An 18,043-nucleotide genomic window follows, 5' to 3' on the forward strand; every position below is an offset into this window, starting at 1 on the left:
TTATTATTTTAATTTGTTTTTATTGTTTAGTAATGAATTAGAAGTCTGCAAAAAAAAATAGAATGCAATTATGATATTCTTTGGTATAATATATCAACATACTAAGCTAACCCAATATACAGCAGGTCTAAATGTATTAAGCAATTAAATATATTTAAAGGAATTTTACATCTCCGGCAACAGTGCATATAGAGCTTAGTGTTAGTGTGGTATTTTGTGATATTGGATTTATATTTTAACTTTTTCTTATAACATTACACATTTTTTCACAGTTTTGCTGTATTTTTTTTTTGTTTGTGTTTTTTTAATATACAGTGAATGAGCTGCCTACCACTCCACTCTATTAGCTAGAATGTATCTACTGTAATATTACTGCCACCTGATTGCCGCAGTGGTCAAGTTTGAACCATGTAATGCAAAGACAGAACAGCATCTCATACATCCCGTACGGTAATTTCATACCGTTTTTAATTTAAAAAAATTTTTAAGTGACATTTTGAGTTTGTCTTATAATAGAATTTCATGATCACATGTCCAAATATACAGCCTTTCACTACAGTTGACAAATAAAATAACCAAAGCGCATCGTCCATGTGTGCAGCAAGTCAAAATTAACAAGTCCGTAAATTCACTAATGTGAAAAGGAGTTCTATGTTTTAATCGAAGGTATTTAAACATTGATAAATGATTTTGTCTACTTCCACATGATGAATATAAGATGGATTTTTTTTATGTAACCTAAAGTTGAAGCATTACAATTATTTGTACATGCGTATGTGACAAACTGCATTACAATATATTCACATTTCAGAGAAAACTATGTATTCATGTACATACTTTCACACCAAGGTAGCGAGCCTTTTCATCATATCAATTTATTCTTTTAAGACAGTCCACCTCATCGCCCCAACAGCAGTGAGCTTAATTCATCAATAACACAAACATTGTCGAATTAACATCCCAACACTGAGCATTACCAAGCAGGTGTACCTAATGGTATGGCCGGTGAATGCATATATTTCAGGTTTGTAAATCATTTGACTTTGAAAGCAGGACAGCAATACAGCAATTAGGATCATTTTGATAGCAGATTGAACCCTGTTTGGTAAATGTTGAAGAAAATGGATACTATCAAAAATAAAATATAGCCAAAAAATGATATAGTTGTCAGTGTTGGGCAACAAGATACATGGTGGTATCCCACTGGGCTGGGATCTGGGGAGCAGTGCAAAAAATTGCAATAGCTGTTTGAGAGATGCTAGCCTGCTTCGGGTGTGTAGTTGAGGAGCTCTTGAGCAAGGCACTGACCACCTTTGGGCCTCAGCTCAGGGGTGCTGTCACATGTGGTGTCCTATGTGGTCTGGTTCTGTTGCATACACAACACGCTGGACATGTCATTTTCCCTTAAAGGATTAGAATTAGCACCATAAATTAAACATTTAAGAAAAACCCACAAGAGGCTAACAAGTGACTTAAGTGGGGTTAAATATGCCAAGTCAAGGGTCAAAAGACCTTGCACTGGTTGATGCGAAACATTCGCCGCCTGGCCTGCTTCCTGCTGTGGCTCACAGCCGTCCGTACGGCGCACTCGAAAACCTGCTGCACCCCTCGCTGGTTTAAAGACGAACACTCCAGGTAGCCTTTAGCACGCAAGTCATGAGCAACGCGTCTCCCCTCCGCCGCAGAGATGCAGCCGCTCCGATGTGCTCCCGATTCCCGCAAGTCCGTCTGGGTGGCCACTACCAGCACCGGCACGTCGGGTAAGTTCTCCCGCACTTCAGCCATCCACTTGTTGTGCACGCTGGCCAGAGAGTTGGGATTGGCCACAGAGAAACACACCAGCACAACGTCGGCCTGCTGGTAGGATCTGGGTCGGATCTGTCTGAAGTTGTCATGTCCCGCTGTGTCCCACAGACCAAGGTGGATTACAACGTCATCCAGGTAGACCTCCACCCCTGTGTTGTCGAACACCGTAGGCCTGTAGGCATCTGGGAAGGTTCCTGAGGCGAATCTGACCAGAAGGGACGTCTTTCCCACCGCGCTGTCCCCGACCAGGACACACTTGACTGACATTCCAACAGCCAGCTCTGGTAAGCTCACAATTTTAGATTCGTCAAGTTTTGTGCACAACGTCTAGAAGTCATCAAAGGCATGCCCTGATGTTCTCTGTATTTACACCATTTTTCACTTGTCCTATGTGCAGCTCTCTTTGTTGGTTCGGTCTGGGTTGTTCCATCCAGATGAGAGCTCTACTGAGAAAACATTAGGAGAAAGGTTACAAACCCTTTGTCATCATGCTGGTAACCAGGCCTCACATCAAGACAAATGTGAAAACACATTATACGGGTAAATATTTAAAGACAAAGCATTCGCTTATTAATTAGTAGTATCAACATACCACAATTTTGTCTTTACATTGTGCTTTTTTGCTCTATTTCTCACAATTTTGCTGTTTTTTTTGTCATTTTACGTAATGACGTAGTGAGACAATTAAAAAAAAAAATTAACTACTGGCCGCAAATGGTCTAGTCCATCGAAGGAGTATTACAGCCACATTATACACTAAGAATAAAGTAAAAATTATTACTAGAATAAAGTTGGAGCTTTGCCAGAAAAAGTTAAAATACCTGCACTTCAATTCCTGGCTTGGTTAATAACACTGGGGAACAATATTTTTTCAACTTTCTGTTGCATTGGATTTTTTAACTGATTCTGAATGATTTTTAGGTGCTGATTTCAAATCTGAAATTAGTTTTTCTCCATAAGCTCTAGTTTTCATGCAATTTGAGATAGATGAAATAGTCTAAATATATGAACTTACGTAACCCAAATCTATGCGTTTTGAGATTATATACATAGATTCCATTCCTGTTCCAGTTTTCAAAGGTTTGCCTTCATTAAACGATAAAGACATTGGACATGATAGGAACGAGGAAGACAGTTGTGACAATGAATTGCCAGAAACTGAGTGGGAACAATCCGAGGAATGTTCTTCAGAGACTGAATCTCCCCCAGTCCCCAAGCCTCTTCACCAAACTGAACTGAATGACTTAGTTTGGGATTTAGGTCTTTCAAAGAAAGCAGCTGAGCTTTTGGCATCAAGATTACAAGGCAAAAATCTTGTTGATCACACTGTTAAAGTGTCATATTACAGAAAGCGCGACCAGCTTTTTGTGACCTTCTTTTCTGAAGACAGACAGTTTGTTTACTGCCATGATATCCCAGGTCTTCTCAAAGAACTGGGTGTTCCTCACTATGATCCAACTGAATGGCGGCTCTTTATAAACAGTTCTAAACGCAGTCTCAAGTGTGTTCTTTTGCATAATGGCAATGTTTACGGGGCAGTGCCTGTAGGTCATTCAGTTCATCTGCGGGAAGACTATGATGACATCAGAATGGTCATGGAATTCTTAAAATATCGTGAGCGCAACTGGATCATTTGTGTAGACTTGAAAATGGTAAACTTCCTTCTTGGTCAACAGAAAGGTTTCACCAAGTTTCCATGTTTCCTCTGCATGTGGGACAGTCGAGCACGAGACAGACACTGGGTCCAGAAGGACTGGCCTGTTCGTGAAACCCTTGAAGCAGGCATGCCAAATATCACACATGACCCAATTGTTGACAGAGATAGGATCATCTTTCCTCCTCTGCACATCAAACTAGGTTTGATGAAACAATTTGTCAAGGCACTGGATACCGAAGGTGAATGTTTCCAACACATAATCAAAGCTATACCAGGGTTGTCGTTCGAGAAGATCAAAGCAGGTGTGTTTGATGGCCCACAGATTCGAACCCCCATTCGTGATGATCAGTTTGTTGCCAAGATGACCGCCTTGGAGAGGGCAGCATGGTTATCCTTTGTGGCAGTTGCTTAGAACTTCCTTGGAAACAACAAGGCAGAGAACTACAATGAACTTGTGAACAGAATGCTCCTCGCTTTTCGTGCTCTCAGGTGCAACATGAGCATCAAGCTTCATTTCTTGAACAGCCACCTTGACCAGTTCCCTGAAAACCTGGGGGCTGTGAGTGACGAACAAGGAGAGCGGTTCCACCAAGACCTAAAGATCATGGAAGAACGCTACCAAGGTCGCTGGGACAAAAGTATGATGGCCGACTACTGCTGGAGTATGAAACGAGATTGCCCAGATGAAGTGTACAAATGCAAAAGTTACAAACGCAAATTCCTGCCTGACTAAAATACTGTACTGACAGAAAGTGATAAGCGTTATTAGCTGTGATTGACTCTTATCTGAAGAACGTTGTAAATTATGCTTATCTCACGTTGCGATAAAGACTGTTTTCTGAGAAACGCTTCCAGAAAAACATATGGCACTTCTAACAATGGTGTACTTTAATCTAAAATCACATTTTAATGTTCTGTTTCTTTTGCCTTGTTAAATATACTGATTTGTGGCTGACATTGCAATATCCTATAATAATGCTCGATTTTTTTCTATTTTTAATAAAAATTAAAGATTGCATAAAATCTGTAGCTTGCAGAAAAAAACTAACTTCAGATTTGAACTCAGCACACTTAAATTGACTAAAAACAAGTCTTACTTTAAATGCAACATTTTGAGTGTTCCCCAGTGTAATCTAACATCGCATCTATTTTTAAAATGGCACTATCCTCCCTAATTCCCTAAATTACCCTTTCTGGTAATTATATGATATTTTCTTTTCAGTGTGCCTTTGCAGTTCCACCATTAAGGATAAATATAAATCAAACCTCAATAAGTCAACCAGAAACCTTTTTCTGCTTTTCCAGACAACATTTTTCATATAATTTATACTTTTAAGATTTATACTCATTAAAACACACCCATATAGTCCCTTATGATATAAACTACCAAAATAATACATTACTCATACCAACAAGAAAAGAAGTTACCATTCCGGGTGCTGGCTGCCTTCCTTGCAGATAGCAAGATGTCCGTTATTTAGGTATTTTAGGGAAATACTGTCTAAGATCATCTCCATTTATCCATCTTTATCATTAAATAGATATATATATATATTTCTTAGCACTCACCAAGTGATGATAAGACGAGCAACTGAAAAACAGAAGAAAAGAAATGAAAATTAAAGCACATCCGCTTGCTGAGGAAGAGGGGAGGGTCACACGTCCCTCCCCCACAGCCACAGCAATTGCAGTCACTTACAGTACATGCTCAATTTGACACTTTGCATTTGCAAATACACTGCTGATCACAATTTTAAGATCACTTGAAAAATTCTAAGAATTTACATTTTGCACTATTGGATCTTAAGGAGGTTCTGAGCTTCAAAATGCAAAAAACAAGAAATGGGAGTGAGGGAAAACAAACATTAAAGTAAAATAGGCTGTTCACCAGCTAATCGAAGGTTTTATGACCACAACCTTAAAAGACAAAATATTGGCAAAAATGTGGCAAAAGGCAAACATGCTTTTTAAGATCCTACAGTGCAAAATATAAATTCCTGCAACTGGTCTTAAAATTGTGATCTTTTTGTACAATAAAGTACATTGTCTGCTAATTATTTTCTACTTTAATGCAGTGCAATTATAAAATAATCATGCTCCTACGTGCCAGCAGAGGCCGCTGTTGTCAGTGCAGAAGAACAACCTTTTAGGGAATATGAAATAACACATTTTATTCCTGTATACAATCATCCAATTTCAATTACAAAGCATCAATGTACATTGTATACAAAAAATACAACTCTGGCTTCACAGTTTTTACAATATATTGCAGTCTGCGCTACAAATATAGACAGGATATGTATTTTGATAATGAACACAATGAATGGTTTGGTCTTTAAAATGTGAATTTTTCACACTCATATTGATGTTAGTTGGGTGTGACACATGCAGTCCAGCCAGCCCCCATCCTGTCTGGGCTCAAACCCACATCCACAGATCCCGGCTAAAAGCCTGAGCCTTCGATTCGTTGTCCATGTTACGGTGTCCGGGAGTGAGGTTTACCAACACACTTCCACACAAGCCACATGAGCTGGCCACTGATACATGATCAGGTTCAAACCAATGGAGACCCTCCTCCTGGATGTCCAAATTACAGTACATGAAACGTTAAAATCCAAGTAAGACCAATTATGGAAAAGTAATATCATCTAAAACCATAAAGAACAACCGAGGAGCATCTACCGGACTTCTGATATTAAAAACCCTAAAAGCCACTGAAACAATTGCAAAGCCAACACACAGTTAAAAATTGTTATAAAATATGCTGATTCATAAAATGATTATTGCCATAAGAAAGCATTTCAAATTTAAATAGAATTGAGCTGAAAATAAAGAATTTTGGTTTCTTTTAAGACACACAAAGATGACAAAGAAGAAAGAACCCCGAGTGTAGCATACTGATCTTTGTTCATGTGTTAGTAAGCGTTGTTTCTCATTGCGGCTTTAACACCAACTTCTTCATTACTTCAAAGAAACCAACACATGGCCCGGCTTTGGCTCTGTAAACCTGTGAGATAAGGAGATAAGCGCCACTTGTGAGACACACATCATCTGTGTTTGTGTGTGTGAGTTTATATACCTGTAGTGTGCTTTGGTGAGGTAGTTTATAACGGCAGGGCGGATGCGGGCCACGCCCCCCTGGCTGTGGTTGCCTCTTCCTGTGATGACAGAGAGCTGTGGTCTACACAGACCTTGTTCGCAGTCTGCATTGAAACATGTCATGAGAAGACGTTTTAAGAAAAGAGCAGTCATGGCAAATAGGATCATTTTATATAATGACTCATACATGCATGTGTAAGAACATGCTTCAATACTAATCTTCCCTCTGTGTTATGTATATGTATGTTTTATTAATGCACTGTATGAGTCCAACTGTGTTCTTAATGTATATTCTTATCACAGAATGTCTGTCCTTGTTAACATCCTATTAGCAAGTTAAGAAAATGGCAACCACAATTGGAAATCAGCTCTGTTTATGTCACCCATCTATGATGTCAACAAAAACATTTAAGGTTGTTACTGTTCTCAAAGACACATTGTGGCAGTGAGATCAACCACCACAACTGTTACTTCTTCAGTTCAATAGACTTTCTCACCATTTTTGTGAAAACGCTGGCACTTTTTGACAACTTTTTTTTGGCCTTATTTTGGGTATTTAGGTATTTAGAATATTGAATTCAAGAAATAATGACATGGAAGATGGTGATGGTTATCTTGTAGCTACATTGTGTCTTTGGTAAGTCATCAAAAATCTTCAACTAAGGTAACATGTATTTCTATGCATTTCAAAGTGTTTTCTGCATGTAAAACTATAGTTGTAAAACTATAAAAACTTTTTGGGGTTTCTGGAATGGATTGATATTATTTCTTATCGGAAAAAACGATCCGATTAACATTTGTTTCAGTTAGAGTTGGACCTTAAGTAAGGAATTAATGACATTAACCAAGGTTCCACTGTACCTGTTTTTTTGTCATGGAGGACGCGGCCCAAATGCTCCAAGGCCTCATCCACATGCAGCCCATGGAGGTCCAGGATGTTGTTTGGCAGAAGCGAGGAGTTGACCCTCTCAAAGATCTGAACTGCTGCACGATGGTTGGCCTCACGCATCTTCTGCCCGTGTAAGTGTCCCTAAGGAAGCAGATGAACCAAATACTTTTTTTTGCCACACACAACACGACAGCACCTTTCCTGGTTGCACATAAGTACTGCATTCCAAGATTAATCTCGAGATTAATAAGCGCCTTACCTGCAGTGCATAAAATGAAGCCACTTGTTTGCGTCCTTGCCTGTGAGCCTCAGCAGCCTTAGAAAAACACTCAAGCTGCCGATTTCTTTGCAGACTCGCCTCAGCCCTGAAGTCCTCATATTGAGGATCCTCTGTGTCCTGGTAGTTCTGGAAGGGCATGGATAAGTCCGGAATCTTCTGCCTCTGGCAAATTTACAAGAAAATCAGCAGTTCAGTGGCTGAAAGGTAGGACAAAGAGAACTCTCTACACATCATATAGGAGAATAATTGGCGTAAAATAGGCACCAACAATTGTATGGGTTCATGGGATTTTCATCAGATGAGATGGCAGCAGACAACTGGGATAGGCTCCAGCATCCATGAATAGTGGATAGAAAATGGATGGATGGACATACTGTAACAGCAGTTGTTCCTAAGTTGTAATACACATATACTATACACACATATATATATAGACATATGATATGCATGCATTAATTACACTAAAATGTTAATGTAATTAATTACATAAATTAGGTACCGCCATTATTCCCCATCTTTTCCCTTGTATTGCTGGAGGCTGAGGTTAAAAGTGATAAGTTCCATTGTTCTTTTGTGTACCACAAAAGCCATTAAGGGTGTGTCTGAATCTTAATCAACCTTAATTGTTCATCTTACCAAAACATTGGGAGCAATTGTATGCATCCAAGTATGTGATAACAGTCTGGGAAATGCACAAGCAGTTGTGTCTGTTAGTCAGGTTCTCTTACCAGTGACCTAGATGATATGGCAAAAAATGTCCATATTGCAAAATGTTGTAAAAAGCCCTCCCTTTCCTGGTCATCTTATGCTGCAATGGCCAGGTATCCCAATGGTGTCCCTGTGGTGGCCTGGGTTTGTACCTGTTCCCTCTCTTTGCTGGCAGGTCGGTGGTGGTCAGATTTAGGCAGTTCTGGAGCGACAACGGTCTTGACAGGCTCTTGGTCCAGTAAAGAGTTGAGAAAAAGTTCTGTCTGGCTGAGGCAGTAACTGATGAAATCATAAACAAGCAGACTAATTAGTCATGTTCACTGAAAGCCTTTCATCGTTTTGTTTATGCATTGGCATCGTACTTATGGTCCTTGAATACTTCCTGGAGAAAGTGTCTATCAATGGTGGGGAAACGGGAGTAAAGCTGCTCCTCTTTCAACATGGACGCTCCATCACGCCTGCTGAGGTCTGCCCTACTTTGTCTCGACTGAAACAAATGTGGCGGTCAGGGGTAAGTCAGTCATGGAGATCAATGCAACTATGCTACCTTCTCTATGTTCTGCATGGCCAGTTCCTCTTTTATGATGTTCCGTAGGGAGACAGGAGGCTGGGAGAAATTCCAGTGGTCCATGACTGGCAGCCCAGCTTGACTGTCTGCATCTTTGTTGCAGAGATACGATGTTGCTTTGCCCATTTGAGATCCACTCCATGGTGCTGTACCAAATAAAGGGGTTACAAAGGTTGTGGAGATAAGGTGACATTAGCATATAGATCTACTGTTGCATTATGAACCATGAAACATTGTTGGAGTTTGACATTTTAGCCATTATTTTCTTACAGTACTCTACAAATTAAACTTGGGATTTACTTAGTAGCCAATATGCACAGTATATTTATAGCAGTATAGATGTACTATCCACTAATCCTCAACACACAGCCATTATTTTCTAAATACCGGGCAACACAATGAAGTAACATAACCGTGTACTGTCTACAGTCAAGCATGGTGGTGGTGGTGTCACGGTCTGGGGCTGCATATATATACTGTCGCCACTCAAGAGCTGCGGTTGATGAAAGCAGTGCATCAGCTCCTTTCTTGGGAAACTAGGCCGCAAGGTAGTTTCCAACATGATAACGACCCCAAGCACGCCTTCAAGATGACAAGTGATTTACTGAGGAAGCTAAAAAATGATGGTGATGGGAGTGGCCAAGCATGTATCCATACCTGAACTCAGGTATACCTGAACTCGCCTCCTACACCAGTGAGCTGGTGAGTAGAAGAGGATTTCGGTCACAGCCTGTGCACCTCTGGTGAATTCCATGCCCAAGAGGATTAAGGCAGTGCTAGATAACCACGGTGCTCACACAATTTGGACATGTTCACTGAGAGGTTTTAGTCACTTGTACTGTCAGCTATTTCAACGATAATGGCTGTGTGTTGACTCATTTTCAGAAGAGGCAAGTAAATACAGAAGAGCCCCGCTTTTCGAGAGGATTACATTCCAAGACCATTTGTGAACGGTAAGAAAAAGTAACTGATACAACCCCCAAAAAAAGTATATTTTCATCACAGGGCTCGCTCCTGTCACTCCACACCCTCCTGCTACATTTGCAATAAAAGCAACTGTTGGAATTACTAGATTAGATTCAGATCCAGAGCCCCTTTTGAAACACTTTAAGTTTCGAATAAGTAAATTGGAGAGACCATTTAGCTTGGTAGCTTGCTATGCAAGCAGTGGCAATCTCTTATGCCCCTGCAGGGATCCCGAAGCCGGCGCTATGTGGTGTCGACATTGAATAACAGGAGTGACTATAGGGGTGTTATTTCATATTTACAGTGCTCCAATAATGTTAAAACCTGTATTTAGAAGTCATAAACAGATTTGTGCACCAACTATGAAAATATCCCATCAATTCATGTTGAAAATCACTATAGCGGTCGGGTCTGGAAACAGTTATGATCAACCAGGGACGACTGTACACAACTTGACTCTAAAGTATCATTTCTATAGTATTGTCCCTTAAGAAAATACTGTATGACCTTGTATTTTAGTTTGCTTACTAGGCTGTTTGAATGACGTTTTTCCATAAGAGTGTCCAACTTACTGTGTTGAAGTAAGTGGCAGGAAACAGTCGCTTGTCTTTGTCGTTCCTGCAAAACACCAGGTTTAACTTGCAGAAATACATCAAGTAATGGTTATTTAAAAAAAAAAAAAACTGAAGTTCACCTGAATTGTTTCTTTCCACTTCTGGTGGAGCAGCTTTGCCAGGTTCATGTCCATCTGCACTGCATAGTCTTCAGAAGAGCATGTACCTGAACATTGTATAGGCGTCATACCGAGTCACGTACATGATTGACAAGCCTAAAGTTATAGCTTGCGTGGTTACCTGGTTCGATCCCCACAGGTCCAAACAGTTCAGTTAGTTGGAGGGCCAGCTCAGTGGGTAGTTTCAGCTCCACACGCTGTATGTTCAGGACATGGCTGCCTGTGTCTTGCACACTATTCCTTTCCTCTTTCTTCTGTTCTTCTACTCTCTCCAACTCTTCCAGCTCAGCCAACAGCAGTCGGTTGACCTCATCCAAACTGGCAATGTCATCTGCAATGTCAACACTCCATTCCTCCGTTGTTCCTTTAGGTTCTTTGTCTTCATTGTCTTCCAAAGGTGTTGGGCTTGGATTGTATTGTACTGTGTGTGAAAGTGTATCAAACTGGTTTGTGACTGGAGAAGCTGTGCTTCCTAAACTAGATAAATCAGCACTGGAGGTTCCACCCAACTTGCTGAATGCCTCAAATGCGGATTGTTGAAGAATGTGGACAATATCAGTCGGCTCACCCGCCACTCCGGTTTCTAATGTCTTTTCTAAAGGTGTAGTGGTCTCTTCCACTTTGACCTGAGCACCACGCTCCTCCAAAACATCCTCATCTCTGAAGAGCTTTTCTCCAGAGTCCAGTAGCAAGTTGGTTGTCCACTCTAAGTCTTGTTGACATTTGTCATACAAGTCCTCCAATGTTTCAAAACCAACTAGTTTAAAATGACGGCTGAGGATGCTCAGACTCTCGAGGCGGCTTTGGGTTGCACCGAATTCTCTTTCGTCCACCTGTGTGCCTTTCTCATGCACCACATTGTACGGTACCGGGTTGTGAGTGGATGGGTGAATCGCAACTCCAGCAGACACTGCTGATGCAACCTCTGGCACAAAACGTGAGGCGTCGCCGCATAGGAATCTGATTTTACCTAAACGGTAAGTAACTGCAGTGCACGGTGGCTTGTCTTGACGATTGAGACGCCAAAGAAGGGCAAAGTCCTGAGGTTCAGTCTGGGTGGGGCAACCTCCATCTGGATAGGGAAGCGAGGACGGTTGCAGATGGAGGTCGTCTTCAGGTTTGGTGAACAAGTCTGGTGTACGATTGCTATTACGGGTGTCACAGTCAGGACGTGTTATGAGTTGACCATCATCATTTTTCACTGTGGTACTTGGACATTCAAGTGAATTCAGTAAGGGAGCTGGGCAGTTTTGAGTGAAGGTGAGGGCTAGTTTGCACTGTTTCCCTGATCTGCGACCTTGACGCTGCCTTGGCTCTTGGATGTCTCCACTGAGAACACTGCCTTCAGGAGCCTGACATACGCCAATAGAATGGCCGCTATCAAGCTGCACTGTTGCCTCAATGTCTCTCTGCTCTTTGAACATCTTCATGTCTTCCTCATGCTCAGTGTTATGGATTTCTTTCTCTTGTGTATCGCTAGCTGTAGCCCACAGAGTATTTGCAGCAGAATCTGACTCTCTTCCACCAACTGTTGTTTCACTTTTAAGAACCTCCCCATCATCTCTGTAAGAGTCAGCAGCTTTCCAGTCCAAGACACAATCCGGTAAATCACCTTTACTGCTTTTAGCTGTGTTTAAGTTCAGTTCTGTTTCCTCACTCTGAGACCTACAGCCTAAGGCTTCTTCTATCTTGTAAACTGTATCCAACTCCTGTCCATGGCACAGAGAAAGGGGGGATGAACACGAAGAACCCGACTGGCAAGTAACTACACCAGTCTGAATGAGGTCAAGAAGCTTCTGGAACTCTGTGAGATTAGGTCCAGCCTTCCCTTTGTCTGTGTCTTTTTTATCTTCTTTAGACGGCACCGTGACTGCATTTCCATCACCCGCTTCATCCCTCTCTCTCCTCTTGCTCCTCTCCTGCCGTTGCTCTAATGCCTCTTCAGTCGGCCAGTCCCCGGCAAAATGCAATATCCGAGACTTCTCGCCTTCCTCCCTCCCTGCTGATGCATCCTTCATCCGTCCTTGTTCCATCGCCAAGCCATCTGACTGGTTAATATCTTTTACCAGATCTGCAGAGTCTGCCTCGTGAAAATCACACTTCTTTGTTGGTCTTGGTACCCTTTGTTTAACAGACTCAGAGCAAGGCAGTGGAATTTCATCCCTGCCGTGGTTCATCACTGATTCCACAATACAGTCAGGTATCCTCTGGTTTCCACCTGGATTATGAAGGGCATCCAGCTCAGAGTCTAGCGCCCCCAAATCCATGTCATCATCCTTGTCTAAATGTTCAGAGTTTTGTTCAGAATGTCCAGTGCAGCTGTCATCTTCTAACTTTCCCGCCTCCGAAAAATGGCCTACAGATGACACATCAGGAAGGGAGGAATAGAGATGGGGACGGGAATTTTTTGTCATCAGTCCAGATTCGCTGACAAGGTCGGGACATTTTGCATCAGGAGTCACACACCTGAGGGGAGTATGAACATGAATTGTGCAGTTAGACCAAATAACCCAGTCACCCAAATGAGAATCTTGCAGTATTTCCCCAATGTTGATTCATCCCCGAAATACACAATACTATAATATTGTTCACAAATCTGTCTAAATGTGTGCACCATTCATCATTCATTATCTATAGTGAATCCACCGCACAGGTGTGCCATATTAGTATGGATGAGCATGATTGCACAGGTCTTCCTTAGGTTGGCCACAATAAAAGGGCACTGTAAAATGTACAATTTAACTATATTGGAGCTGGCCCGGAGGGGTCTCAAAACCAGTCAGTATCTGGTTCCAATGTGCATTCCAAAGTATTGCATTGAGTGTACATTTGGCAACGCAATGCAGAAGAATAAGCAACATACGGCCTTCCTATTTACCGTTACAAAATGGCCTAATTTCGAAGAAAATATGGCGTGGCACTCACTGTATGTTTCTATTCTCTAACAGAAGGCGCTGTTTCCACTCAGGCATGAATGCACCCATAATGGACTTGACTGTCACGAAGCGCTCATATCCATTCAGCATGCGTCGAATGGTTTCCACAGGTACGTGGTGTTTGCTGCGCCTGCAAGTGGCAGTGATACACAAAATAGACAACTCACAGAAATTTAGTGTTGTTGTGATTCGTCTTATCTCACTCACCTTTGTAGCTCTCTGGGCTTGTTCTTCCACCAAGTGTCGGGTTCTCGAAACAGCACTTTATAATTATGTTTCAGTGCCTAACATGAGAAGCATCAAAGCATTTTTAAAAAGCAAAATTACACTTAAAGCATACATATATGATGATGTTTTAGTTTATCACAGGTATTAGTAAGAGGCTGACTGACCTGGGCCACATAGGGTTTCATCTCCCACCCCTGCATGTTTGTATTATCAATTATGATGGGATTGGCGCCCCTCTCAAAAGCTTCTTTGGCTATTGGGTAAAGGTCAAATGAGACATACATAACAAAATACATTCAGTGGGGGGAAAGCATCTGAGCATCTTTTAGTGCTGCCGTGGTTACACTGTATACACTGTACACTGTATAACCAAGTTATACAGTGGACCCAAACAACGTTGAACAAAATGGTTTACATGATTCCAGTTGTAAAATCATCATCATCATGTTGTAAATCATCGCACATTTTGACATTCTGCATACCATTTTTAACATTTAAAAAAGCAACACATACAGTTAGTCACTTAGATGCTCACTGAACTCAGTATCACATGATTTGCTTATTTGATTTTTTAGGCATATTTTTACTTTGACTTTTGGGGTGTTCAACATATGGAGGTTCCACTGTACTTTACTTCTGACACCTGCATCCCTTTTAATTAATCAGAACTAATGCTAGTCTGTTTTTTTTTACCTCGCATGTGATTCCACTCATGAGCTTGCCCAAGAGCAGTGGGGTCAAAGTGATAATGTCCTTGACGAGTGAAGTAGTCATCAGTACTCAGTGCAACTGCCCCTGGGTTATGTTCTACTAAAGCTCTGGAGACAGGTAGTAAAGATGTCATGGTTAACATACATTCTTAAAATATGAGGATATTATTCATTTCTTACCTAGCCAACGTGGTTTTGCCGGATCCTGGTGCGCCACGTATCAACACGAGCACCCACCCTTCCAAAGAAAGCCTGCTTGAGCGACTGGGGGGCTGTGCTGCACCAGCCATGGGTCTGGAGGTGGCAATATTAGCAGAAGGTCGAAGAGGGGCTTGACTTCTCCACGGAGAAGGATCCCTATCACGACTTGGCCAGTTCAAAGGTGCAGCAGGTGTGATGAAGCATGGTGGCCTCTGGTTTCCATGAAAGCTGGGAGTGAAGGCAGGTGAATTAAGGTTCCATGGTGTTGCGGTTGTCTGAGATCTTCCGACTGTATTTTCAGAATTGATATGTGATGACCCGTTCTTTTTATACATCTGGAACGCAGAGGGACGTTCTGCAGATGCAAGATTCAGAGAGGTTTGTGACCCGTCCACAGGTTGATCTGTTCTTAAATATGGGAAATCCACAACCAACTTCCGGGCCTCAGTGCTGAGCGGGTCCATTGGAGAGCAGGTATCAGACTGCACCAAGTGACCGGCTGAGCCCCGCCCACACTGATTGAAATGAGGCAGCTCAGGGAAGACCTGCTGTGATTGAGGTAAGGAAAGTGGGATGCCGGCTTCCTGTTGAGCAGTCAGATTTTGGACCTCCTGCTCAACCTCAAAGTCCAACTCTTCTGTTAGCAAGCTGGTGGATAATGGAGAGGTGACTTGCTCTGAGACAGCGTCTGGTGCAGGTTTGGAAACATGACTAGGACTAAGCAGGGCTGCAGCAGTGCGCTCAAATCCAGAAATGGGCAATAAAACAGGGGTTGCAAGTTCAGCAGCAATTGACAATTCCAAGAGGGCGTCCATTGCACTTTCAACTGCAAGACAAAAGGTAAAGATACATTTTTATTTTGATGATTCATCTAAGGTAAAATGGAGTTCACAGCTTGAATGGTGCTGTTGATTCTCAACTAGTTTGTGGTCCAAAAAAAAACAACTATGAGAAGTTGATGTACAGTACATCCACACAGACCTCTCATAGCCAACAGCAACATTCCATGGCATCAAAACAGGAATTCCGAACATTCTACCATTTCCATTACTATAAATAAATCATTTCTACAACCCAGTCAGTCAAGGAAATGAAGTTAAATAGCCATTCATTGTTTATATACAGTCATGTGGAAAAAATTATGACATCCCATTGGGTGTTTTGGCCTGTGTGCTTGTTTGTTTGCATAACTATGACACTGCTGCATGAATGTGCTTATTTTGAGTCATCCTAATTATTTCTATTGTGAAGTTGAGGGCTGTCGTTAATTACTTACTGCGAGATGAGGATTGTAATTAATGAAATGACACATCTTTATTAATCACACTATTTATTTCTATTTTAAGATGTGTCTGTTATCAAAAGAACTTGTGAGCAGAAATCTCAAGTTCTTAACGTTATTCTGTTATGCTAGGAGTCCACTGGGCCGGCGCCAGTTCGCGCCACAGATTATCTGATTCGTGCATAGTGGCTCGCTGTGGCGCCACAGGAAGCTGGCCCAGTGGACTCCTACTATCATTGGCGCAACTTGGCTCACGCCATTACATTCCAGTGGATTCCAATAGGCGGATTGTTTGGTTCCACTAGGTGGACACATTGCGCCGATTGCTTGATGCTTGAAGATTTTAAACATTTTTAAATTTTCATACCGCCAAACTAATTTTTTTTCGCTGTTACGGGCCACAACAAGCCAGTTGGGAGGCAGTTTGAGCCATGCACGCCACTAGGCACCTTATTGGCGACACTAGGCTTCACAGCAAATTGCATTGGCACCAACTGGCGCCAGCCAGTGGACTCTTAGCATTACATTGCACGTGCACACGCGCAAGCAACCTTACCCTCTCCTGGTCCACCTCTTCCAAAGGAGGAGTGTAGCACAGATTGGCGAACTCACGCTTACCCAACGTGCCAGGTTTTAGGTGTGGATTAGACCCAAACATGGTGCAATTGACCTAGTGTCCCATTTGTCCACTGTAAGTCCTGCTTGTGCTCATCCAAATACATGATTTGGTTTTGTTTTTTTACAGGCAACTGCACAGCCCTCTAAAGCTCTACTAAACTCTCCTGAAGTTAGTGTATTGTGACTGTAAAGTACATTCAGGTTGATAAATCACATGGCACAACGGCAACCACACCATATGAGTAACTGTAAAGTGGCATAAAAAGGTCAAAAGTCAAAGCAATCAAGGCTTCCTGCCACAAACAAACTTGTTCCACAAGATCGGAAGTTAAGCAAACAGACCTCCACAAGGCTGATTCAGTATTAGATATTTTAAACCTCGAATAAGTGCACATCAATGTGCATTGAGTCAACATAGAGGTGTATTCAAGTGTTTTGACTATATGGACGCAATCATACTTTCATTAAAATGCACTACAGCCATGTGTAAGTCGTTTGCATGCTTGGAATAGTTGTGTTCTTTTTCGTTCGTTTTAGTGCTATTGTTGTCAGCAAAATGAAGTAGTTTCTATTCGAGAGCTATCCAGCTAATACAAGAAAGCATGTTTTAATTTTACAGTACCTTTAAAGTCACACTCAGCCAGCACCATGTGTATAACTTCTGGGTCCAAATGGGAAAACATCTCTCGCATGTTTTGGGTGATTTCGGAGCCTGCTTTGCTGTTGGAAAAGTTGGAAGCCATTGCGCCAGCGGAATCCCTAGCGAGGCTTTCCCCCACTAGCTCCCAGTCGGGGACTCTGGTCGGGCTGTGTCCGTTTTTCTTCCTGCGAGGCATGACGCCTTCGAGGTCAATCCGTCACTTGTTAGCAGCTAGGGCTAACTTGAAATGTGGCCACAAATACTGACTAAGTTCACACATTTGTAGGAAGAAAGGGGCGCTTCTGGATGGCAAAACGCGGATCTCCATGTACCCTAAATAATTAATGTAAATGTGTAATATCAACATCAAGAGAAAGGAACTATCAGAAGAAAACAAAAACAACAGAAAGTCCGCGTCTGGTCGACTCCGGAAGTTGTAGTACTGATTTCAAAGTAAAAGACAACCTCAGAGTTTCATGTAGTTACCACGTAATTTACTCTCCAGAAGCACATACATTTTTTCACATCCCAAACGTAAATGTTTTTATCAGATCACAACTATAATGTTTTATTTATTAAAAAATATATATACATACGTTACATTGTATGAATGTTTACTCAGAATAGCCCATGCAGGAGCGTCGTCAGGAAATGTTGTGCCCCATGAATGCAAATCACATGGGGGCCTCACCTTTTCATTGTTCCCCCTAACCTTTCCCCCC

At 41.8% G+C, this 18,043-nt stretch overlaps 2 protein-coding genes and 1 long non-coding RNA gene across 4 annotated transcripts; 1 reads left to right on the forward strand and 2 right to left on the reverse strand.

The window, feature by feature from the left end:
- Positions 1-868: 868 nt before the first annotated feature.
- rhoh (ras homolog family member H) lies at positions 869-3,004 on the reverse strand. The gene has a single exon (XM_058087309.1). It carries the CDS (start codon positions 2,071-2,073, stop codon positions 1,504-1,506), a length of 570 nt encoding a protein of 189 aa, XP_057943292.1. The 5' UTR covers positions 2,074-3,004; the 3' UTR covers positions 869-1,503.
- Positions 3,005-5,585: 2,581 nt separating this feature from the next.
- Positions 5,586-17,753, reverse strand: n4bp2 (NEDD4 binding protein 2). Of its 2 annotated transcripts, XM_058088342.1 has the most exons (16): positions 17,304-17,753; positions 14,761-15,607; positions 14,564-14,688; positions 14,035-14,123; positions 13,850-13,926; positions 13,632-13,772; positions 10,828-13,172; positions 10,668-10,753; positions 10,546-10,591; positions 8,987-9,153; positions 8,802-8,926; positions 8,592-8,718; positions 7,711-7,893; positions 7,424-7,592; positions 6,543-6,666; positions 5,586-6,470 (listed from the first exon to the last, which is right to left on the reverse strand). In XM_058088342.1, exons 1-16 carry the CDS (start codon positions 17,515-17,517, stop codon positions 6,425-6,427), a joined length of 4,911 nt encoding a protein of 1,636 aa, XP_057944325.1. In that variant the 5' UTR covers positions 17,518-17,753; the 3' UTR covers positions 5,586-6,424. The 2 variants fall into 2 exon arrangements, 1 of the variants encoding a protein (XP_057944325.1); XR_009132185.1 differs by lacking the exons at positions 5,586-6,470; positions 6,543-6,666; positions 7,424-7,592 and having other exon boundaries at positions 7,752-7,893; positions 8,460-8,718.
- Positions 13,665-17,760, forward strand: LOC131139056 (uncharacterized). The gene is made up of 3 exons (XR_009132186.1): positions 13,665-14,698; positions 14,765-15,621; positions 15,705-17,760. It is a non-coding gene; the product is annotated as an uncharacterized LOC131139056 (long non-coding RNA).
- Positions 17,761-18,043: the final 283 nt, after the last annotated feature.

Source organism: Doryrhamphus excisus, chromosome 1 (assembly GCF_030265055.1).
Source record: "Doryrhamphus excisus isolate RoL2022-K1 chromosome 1, RoL_Dexc_1.0, whole genome shotgun sequence".
NCBI lineage: Eukaryota > Metazoa > Chordata > Actinopteri > Syngnathiformes > Syngnathidae > Doryrhamphus > Doryrhamphus excisus.